At 36.4% G+C, this 9,589-nt stretch overlaps 2 protein-coding genes across 3 annotated transcripts in view; one reads left to right on the top strand and one right to left on the bottom strand.

Moving 5' to 3' along the window:
- LOC107686538 (choline/ethanolamine kinase-like) overlaps positions 1 to 712 on the bottom strand; it is a 6,617-nt gene extending 5,905 nt beyond the window's left edge. The window contains exon 1 of the mRNA XM_016483576.1: positions 103 to 712. Within this exon, the coding sequence (XP_016339062.1) occupies positions 103 to 509 (407 nt within the window). The 5' untranslated portion in view covers positions 510 to 712. The remainder of the gene's footprint in view (positions 1 to 102) is intronic.
- A 3,771-nt stretch (positions 713 to 4,483) lies between these two features.
- The window catches only part of LOC107686540 (C-Jun-amino-terminal kinase-interacting protein 2-like), a 40,311-nt gene continuing 35,205 nt past the window's right edge, over positions 4,484 to 9,589 (top strand). The window contains exons 1-2 of one of the 2 annotated variants that reach the window (XM_016483578.1): positions 4,484 to 4,516; positions 4,605 to 4,836. In XM_016483578.1, coding sequence (XP_016339064.1) covers positions 4,772 to 4,836 — 65 coding nt within the window. In that variant the 5' untranslated portion in view covers positions 4,484 to 4,516; positions 4,605 to 4,771. Of the gene's footprint in view, positions 4,837 to 9,589 lie in introns of both variants that reach the window. The other variant, XM_016483577.1, reaches the window with a different exon arrangement.

The following is a 9,589-nucleotide window of genomic DNA, read 5'->3' on the forward strand; positions in this document are numbered from 1 at the left end:
AACTTTTCCACAACATTCTAATTTATTGAGATGCACCTGTATATGAAAAATTAAATGAAATCATTTTGAGACCTAAAGTTCTTTTATAAATAGTTTGCTCACCTGACTATTTTAATATGAAAGTCATGCTCCGATATAGCCTTCCATGATCCGGACAGAAAGTCACGGCACCAGCTGAACGCCCTCCTCCTAGTCTCCGGGTCCACATCCACGTTACGGCCGTCCTGATGGGACTCCGCTTCAGAATCATCTTCTCCGTTCACACCGCGGGGACTGGCAGATCTCAGATGTCTCTCCTCGGCCGCCATCAGTGAGTCTCCGCCAGCAGGTCTGACTGAATCCGCGTCATCCGCGACGCATCTGCCTACACTTCCAGCTCCATCACTCATGCACTTCACTGTCTGGCTGGAATTCATGATCTTACACGCTAGAAATCCAATGCTCCTTAAAGAGAGTGAGAGAACCGAACCGCTATAAGTAATGACACCTATCCGCCCCAGAAGCAGCATTAATTGAACGTGAATAAACGCACATGCACCACTATCACGAGCGCACAATGAAACGTCTAATCGCTCGCGATAACAGAACAGAACTTTACATTAAATACGCAGACGTATTAACAAACTGTAAAGGCTGTTAATTAAACATCTTCCCACTTCAACTTCCACTACTTCCTTGTGAAGTAACCGCTAGCTTTGTCACTGCGCAGACAGTGCAGAGTGACTTAAGAAGATTGACGTTTATTTTAACCAATCAGATTTGGATAGCTCGGCACACAACGCATTTCTAGTACCGCCCCTTAAAGTCAGAGCGCTGATTGGTCAGTTCCATTACGACTACAATGAGTATTGGGAAGTGTAGTTAGGTTAGCACTGAAAAGTAAAATGTTACAGTAAAAAGTTAATTGAAGTAACTTGACGGTAAAATCACATTTATAATATAGAATATATAATTTCACTCTAAATATAATAAATATTAAAATGTGTTTTTAGATGAAGAATAAAATTATGATTTACCTTATTATTGAAAACACTTTTAAAGTGTACATTTTGTATTTATTTTTAAATGATTTATTACAGTGGAGTTTTATATTGTGTTATATTGTGGACTGTTTAGTAATGTGTATAGAAATATTTTAATGTAATGTGTATTAGTGTGATAGCTCTGTTATTGATGATAACAGTTAGGAGGAAAATATAGACAGGCAGACAGACGGATAGATCGATAGATAGATAGACAGACAGGCAGACGGATAGATAGATAGATAGATAGATAGATAGAAGACTAATTGGGGCAAAAATAAATCAGGAATTGGAGGAAAAAGTCAAATGAAAAACAAAAGTGAAAAAAGTAAAAATGTTTAAAGTGTGTGTTTCTTAAAACCAGCCTGGCTAATACTCTTAGATAACCTGCACATCTGAGTTATATTAGTGTAAAGATTAAATTCCATAGCGTTTTGTGATCAGATCTTACATAATTTACAGCTGGAATGTTAGTACTGTGGGGAGTACAGCATTGAGTCTCTCAAGCTCTCTCTGTCTTTCTCAATTCTCACACAAACACACATTCACGCTAACCTTAAAATCACTTTGTCAGCAAATATTTTGTCTGTACAGGAAACTCCACGTCCTAAAACGACCTTCATATTTGAATTGCAGCACACCATGTTCCCTGCATTACTCACTTCCACCACTGTGGGTTACTCTTGTTAGTAAGGCTTTCAGCACCGATCACTGAACAGCTCCTCTGTGGCAGAATAAGGGTTAATTATCCAACTGAATGATCTATGCTTTATGATTGTTACATAGACACCTGCTTATTGATATGAGCAAACATGCAGTGCTTGATAATTAACCTGTTTGTCTAGTTTGCCTTTTTTCCCCCCAGAGATGTCTTACATTGCACAATCTTTATATGACAGTAACTTATGCTATTCTCAGGCACTTTAAAGAACACATGCCCATGAAATCATGACATTTTCAAGCTACATTAGCCTATACATCCAAAAAAAATATAGGAGCACCATGGTACTTTCTAGTACTTGTGAGTGGTTATTTAATAAAAAGGAGAATTAATATAATTTTGTGCTTAAGCTTATAATTAGTCTCTTAAAGGGTTAGTTCACCCAAAAATTAAAATTAGCCTGTGTTTTACTCAGCCTCAAAGCATCCTAGGTGTATCTGACTTTCTTCTTTCAGTTGAATCCAATCGGAGTTATATTAAAAATTGTCCTGGCCCCTCCAAGCCTTTCAATGGGGGTCAGCGGGTGTTGGTTGTCAACAGTTCAGAAGAAGTGAAATAAAGTGCGTGCATCCATAATAAAACGTCCCTCACATGGCTCTGGGGGGTGAATAAAGGCCTCATGTAGCGAATCCATGCATTTTTGTAAGATATCCATATTTCAAACATAATAAACACTTTTTTTCTCACTTCCGCTGACTGTACGCGGATGACGTTCAGGCGGATGACGTAGTACGTATGCGTCGTGCTAGTGCCTCTGAGAAATGCAGGAGCAAAGGAAGCAAAGTTTCCTTACTCTAGCAAAGGAAAACCAGTCTCCTCATTTTTCTGACATTTTTTCTGACATTTTTCTTTACAAATCCTCGTTTTGTGCTTCTAATTCGCGAATGGCGTTTTGTTTTGCTTTGTCTCCGCATTCGTCACTAATCACGCAACGTCGATGTCTTACGTCATCCGCCGGAACGGCATGACAGTCAGCGGAAGTGAGAAAAAAGTGTTTATTACATTTGAAATATGGATATTTATCTTACAAAAATGCATGGATTCGCTAGAGGAGGCCATTATTCACTCCCCGGAGCCGTGCGAGGGACGTTTTATTATGGATGCACGCACTTTATTTCACTTCTTCTGAACTGTTGACAACCAAAACCCGCTTACCCCCATTGAAAGGCTTGGAGAGGCCAGGACAATTTTTAATATAACTCCGATTGGATTCGTCTGAAAGAAGAAGGTCACATACACCTAGGATGCGTTGAGGGTGAGTAAAACACAGGTTAATTTTCATTTTTGGGTGAACTAACCCTTTAAATACTGGCGTGTTATTACATAATTGGTTTTAGAGAACTGAAAGCACATAGTTGATATTGTGAGTGACTGTATTGACTGAACTGACATGTTTCGCCAGAGGGCACCGATTTCTTAGTGATATTGAACTGCAGTCTGTGTTCTGCCCACACGCAACATCGTGCTGCAAAATCTTACGTAGCTCTTTAACGGGATACGGAGGCCGATTATTGAGCAGTTAACTAGCTACTAACTGTTTTAAAAGAGAGACAAAAGGTTCATCCTCTAGATGGCGCTCGGCGGCTCAAAAAACAAATCCTCCATTGAGACGCATTTAAATCTCAAACGTTTTTGGAGATAAATACGTGTATAGGCTACTAAAAAAGTTTATTTTCTGACATACAAATGCATCCGCAGCAAACTTTATTATTAATTTATTAGCCTAACTGATACCACGTAATATCAGGTTTATCCCACAAAATATGGGCTTTTTGTACCTAACAAATATGTATAAACCTTAATGGCAGTTTTTCACCGAATTGCTCCTTTTGTCATCACTTTGAAGAAACAATTATCTAGGCTACTTATGATGGAAGTGTTTTGAACGGAGTTTTATAATTTTGCAGAAAGGATTTCCCCCAAAACTTCTGTAGCCTATATTAGCCAATATTTGTGATTTTCTGTGTCTCGTATTAAGTTTATTTAATTATTAATGATCTAATCACTATTCCGTGCAACATTTTACATTCATAAATGTACATGTTCGAAGAAATATTATATTGAAATATTTATTATACAGTAGGTATATTTGAGTTGTTTAACAACTCGAAATTCAAATGCTTGTTTTATGGCGTATATTTTCAGAATCTCATATATTGTAATTCTCTTAGAATATTTTGTTTATTATCTTTATCTTCATAAATGCCTTTTGCAAAAAAAAAAAAAAAAGTATAAGAATGTATAAATGTAGCCTATGGAAAAATGTATAAAAAACGACACCTGCTTTTACTGATTGTTTTTAATTAAACAACACATAAAACATTTGCTATTTATTCCCCAGGTTGTTAAAATTATGAGTATACAATCTATTAAGAAAAAAAACAGTGTCATAATTATCTGTTAAAAGGATGTAAATTCTTTAAATTTACTTTTCTTAAACTGAAAAAGACACTAATTTTGTGGAATAATCCCCTAATTTATATCTAAATAATGACACGGAGAAACTTTAATCGACATTTAATTCAATAAACAGTGAAGAGAGAGAAATTAAATAAATAAATAAAATTCGAATTAACCCATCAACCTGACCAATCAGAGACAGCCTCTTGACCTCTAAGCCACACCCACTTATAGCAACAGTTTAACGTTGATTGGCATTCTAGCCGCTCGTTCTATTTCTATGAGATCCATGCACGCGCCTCTGCCCCCCTCCTTCATCAGAATCAGCATCAGCATCATCATCACGCCAAACAGCGCACTGGTTCATCAGCAGGTGTGTGACTGAAACACAAGATTATCGATATCAATACATCGCCACCTATGTGCGTTCTTTATATCTGACTCTCATTTCTTTGGATCAGCGATTGGGCCGTTTTGTTGGTTTGATTCCCAGCGGGCGTCAGCAGTCAGTGTGGCCGAAAACGAGAGAGAATAAAGCGAGATCATATTTAATATCCGCTTCTCCAGCGTCTGTGGATGGGCTGCGGACATCTGCATCTGCAGTCTCTGTTTTTGAGTCACTAAGAAGATGGCGGACAGGGCAGAGATGTTTTCTCTCTCCACCTTCCACTCCCTCTCTCCTCCGGGATGCAGGTAAGAGACATTAATTCTCTCGAGTATGCGCGGGGTTTCCTTTTCTTCTGGCATTTTTATTATATATAAATAAGCTGGTCATATGTGACCATCTGCGCTGTTTCTGTATCTGTAATGTCCTCGAACACATTCAGAGATCAGCATCAGCATCATCAGCATCCGCAAGCAGTGATGCTCAGCATCCTTGTGTTGTTGATGTGGATCAACAATAACGCCCTTGTTATTGTTCCTTTTCTTTTTTCTTGTATTTTTTTTCTGGCACTGATTTAATGTGTATGTAAAACAATACACTTATGAAATTGAGTGAAGGACAGACGACTGATTTTTTCTTTCTTTCTTTTTTTCCCCCCTGGCATGTCATTGCTTGACGCATCCTCTCTGAGATAGTTGGCATATACTGGAAAGGCCCACGCCCTGTTGTGATGCTCATAACTGCATTTTAAATTTTGATCACACATTACAGTGTTCCCATAATTGTGTAATTATATAGTGCTGTGTAATACTAATGAACAGTAGGCCTACTTAAATGTGTTTGCGGAGCTGCTTGTAATTGCACATTATTATTGGTATTACTGTAATATTACAGTAACATCTAATGTGGTTATTGAATGTAAGTAGTTACCTCATTCTTTTATCATTTTGTACCATAATTTAAGTCCTACAATTAGCGAAAAATTGATAAAAAAAAAATAAAATGTTAAAGGGGTCATATGATGCGATTTCAATTTTTCCTTTCTCTTTGGAGTGTTACAAGCTCTTGGTGCATAAAGAAGATCTGTAAAGTTGCAAAGACTAAAGTCTCAAATCCAAAGAGATATTCTTTATAAAAGTTAAGAGTTAACCACGCCTACCTAAAATGGCTCGTTCTAACACGCCCCCACATGTCTATGTCACGATGTGGGAAGATTTGCATAACGCCGCCAAAATGTTCACGCAAAGAAAGAAGGCGTAACTTTTATTCTCGCTGTAATATTGTTGCCGCCGCCGCCATGTCGTGAAGGCGCTAAATAATTTTCTTTTTAGCAGCATCATATGACCCCTTTAAGATCGAGTTTTGATGTGCAGTGCATTATTGGCTAGTAGATTCTTGCCATGTGAATGTACCTAGTACAACTGAGTATTAGTCATTTAAATGGATGAATAGAATCATGTGACTTTCTGAAAACAGTATATTCTCAGTTCTATTTAACTGTAAAAATTGCAGTTGTTACTGTAAGGATCTATTTCCACCTGATCCAACCCTTAAAATGACTTTCATTGGTGTAACACAATAGTCAGGTCGAGATATATTAAATCATATATTTGAATTGAATAAAAGCAGTTAATTTAGATGTTACTGCATAAAGTTCAGTTTTAGGCTATTTGACAAAAAAATGTTATAGTGTAGATTAGCACAGTGCTTTCAGCTACTTGTGCGTAATTTTTCGCCTGTTATCTGCTACAAGATGTAGATGAGTTTGTTTATTCATTAGAACAGATTTGGATAAATGTATCATTAAATCACTTGCTCACCAAGAATCTTCTGCAGTGAATGGGTGCCGTCAGAATGAGAGTCCAAACAGCTGATAAAAACATCACAAAAATCCAAGTAATCAACATGACTCCAGTCTATTAGTTAAGTGTTGTGAAGTTGAAAGCTGTGTGTTGAAACAAATCCATCATTAAGATATTTTTCATATCAAACTCTTGCCTCTGGCTAAATATGAGACCTCGATCCATAATACAGTTTTCTCTAGTTGTCTCATCTGAATCACAAGAGAAATGTTCACAGATAAAGCACCTTTTACAAGCGAAAACAGTCCAAAGCAGTTTTAAAGAAACATGTATGTCAAATATGGGAGAAGATAACAGTGGATGGACTTGGAGGAAGTGTTATTCTTGGATAACCTGAGAGGAAACTTTTTCAGCAAATTTTTATTTTGGGTGAACTATTCCTTTAAAACATAATTATTTTAAATGATTCAAATAATTTAGATTTACTTAATTTGGGTTGTTGGCTTTTTTAAAACAAAATATCTGATCCTCTTTTGATTGAATTGCTCGATGCAAGTAAATATTAAAGTGCGGTGACAGTAAATGAAGTATAGTTTAGATTTAGCCAGTTTTGAAGGGAGATTGTTGGCTATAATCATCCTAAGAGTGTGATCCTGACAGTTCATTTTCTCCATAGCACACTATAGTCTTCCTGTCACTCTATCATCTAGTGCATTAATGCAAAGGTGTGTGTTGTATCACATTTTATTCCTGAAATGAAGGTGATGTTTAGTCACAAGGTACATTCAGTCTTGGCAAACACACATAGACAGACAGATAGAGAGACAAAGCGATCCTTCCACCTTTATACTAAAACTACATTTCCCTCAGTACATGTGAGCGGAGGTAAAACAGTCAGAACATCCTAAGCTTCCAGCAGAATGAATCAAAAGAGTCTGGCAGGTCACATCACATGTCTGACAGTCTGACGATCTCAGGTCAAGCGTCGACCTGAAGCCCCGTGCTGGAACAGGGCAGGTCTTAAAAAACAGCTTAGAAAAACGCCAATGTGATGTTTTTGTTGTCAGCTCCAATTGATGCACCTCTTCCAGCTGTTCTTCTCTTAATCTACATTTTTGTAATCCTTTTTCTCTCATTGTTTACTTTACAGTGGAATTGTGGGTTCGTATGATCTCCTTGTCCTCCCATAAACCTGTCATCTCTCAGAGTAGAAATAATGGGCCGCACTCTGCATTCTCTAATGCTTCAGGATGATGTCTTAATGAATAGAAAATCTCAGTCTCTCTCGATTCAGATTGAAGTAGCTTTATAATGATAAAAAGGCTTTGTACATTGTACACATTTGTACATGGCATACCCTCTGGCTCTCTGTTTATGTGCATGATTTACATCACAAATACTTTGTACTCTGAAAAAATTGGTATGAAAAATTTTCACTTAGAAATTGTTAGTAAATTTCACAAATAATTACAAAAAGAAATGGCAAGTAACACTGAATTAAATGTGAAATGTTTAACTAGTAAGATGGAAATAGTATTTTCTTCTAAAAATTTAATCTAACTATCTTTGTTTTAATTGCAACTTCAAAAAAATCATTTATTACAGTGTGTGGCCAAAGCATTTGAAGTGTAGATGCGTACAAAAAGTGCAAAATGTATTTAAATGGCTTAAAATATTACGTAGAAAGTAGATATTTGTACTGTTTTTGATCTATTTTTGCTTAATCTAATAATAATAAATCAAATTTGTTGTAAACCAGTTAATTTAGATGTTTCCACATGAAGCTTATATATTTTTAAATATATTTCTTGAAAAAAAGATATAAAAAGAAAAATGTGAAGCATTAGTTCACAAAAGGGATTTTCCCATTTCTCATACTGTGTGTGGGTTGAATTATGGCATGGATTTTCACTGACCAGGGGGCATAGTGTGGCTCTCTCTGTGTGTGTGTGTGTGTGTGTGTGTGTGATACGCATGGCTCAGCAGTACTCTTAGGTAATGCACTGTGGTGTTAGGGCTGATGCTCTCTCTACAGAACCTCAAGCTTTCTCAAATAGACACTGCATAGGGACATAAAGAGACGAGCATAGCACACAAACATACTAATGCAGTGTAGAATACACCCATGAAAGCAGCCTCTCCTTAAGCTGTTTTTGTAAGTCTACAGCTGCTCCCTTTGGAATACAGAAATATTATGAAAATGTTTGTGTGTGTGCATGTTGGAGCGGCTTCTGAAAATGAATGTTTTATGTTTGGCAGTAAACATCTGCTTGGTTGCAAGAATCTTATTGCTTCTTATCAAAGTTGAAACAGTTGTGCTGCTAAATATTTTTGTGGAAACTATGATGAATTATTTTCAGGATTCTTTTACACAGTATGGTACAGTACAGTATGGTCACATGACATTATCATATCATATAGCATATGAGAATGTTTGGTGACCTACCTGTGATCTAATCAGTGTGTCTAATGAGAATACTGATTGTGGTAAAGATTCACCTTAACTAATTTCCAGCTGTTGTGCTGCTGTGAGTCACGAGACGTAATTTCACTATAGAATGAGAAGCGTATTGGGAAGGATTTCTGGTCTGTTGTCACACATGCCCTTATGGTTTTTGAAGCATGAACTGTTATATAACATATCTTTGAATGGTGTGGTATAACTTAGATTTAAATTGACATGCTGATGTGTTGTACTAGTCTGATACACTGACGTTAAGTAAACAAATTTAATTCATACTTGATTGGCACAGTGTATATATATTACAATATTTGATAACAAAATGCGGCAATTGACTAATCATAATCAAGTATTCTAGAGATCCATGTTCTAAATATAAATATTCATCCAACCATAAAGGCATAAAGACACATATAAGCTTCTTTATCCTTTGTCCTTTTCTCTACAATTTTAGCCAGTCTTTTGCAAAATCTCTCATGACTCGTCTAACCTTTATGTCTTATACATTTCTCTCTCTCTCTCTCTCTCCTCATTTACTGTTCTGTCGTTTCCTTTTCTACTCCTTTCCTCATAATTAATGCAGACACTTACAGTCAAGTACTGTGTATAAGTCGATGGGTTTCCTGGGGTTTTGCTTCATTAGTGTCCCTTAATTCTCAGATCATTCTATTTGTTGTTTAGATGTAGAACTAGATATAAGTAAGAAATTTACCATCTATAATAATATCATAATTGTTTTTTTAATGATATGCGAGCTGACAGTATGTCACTCAAAAAAAAAAAAAAAAAACATCTTTA

The sequence above is a fragment of the Sinocyclocheilus anshuiensis genome, unplaced genomic scaffold (genome assembly GCF_001515605.1).
Source record: "Sinocyclocheilus anshuiensis isolate Anshui unplaced genomic scaffold, SAMN03320099.WGS_v1.1 scaffold733, whole genome shotgun sequence".
In the NCBI taxonomy this organism is placed as follows: Eukaryota; Metazoa; Chordata; class Actinopteri; order Cypriniformes; family Cyprinidae; genus Sinocyclocheilus; species Sinocyclocheilus anshuiensis.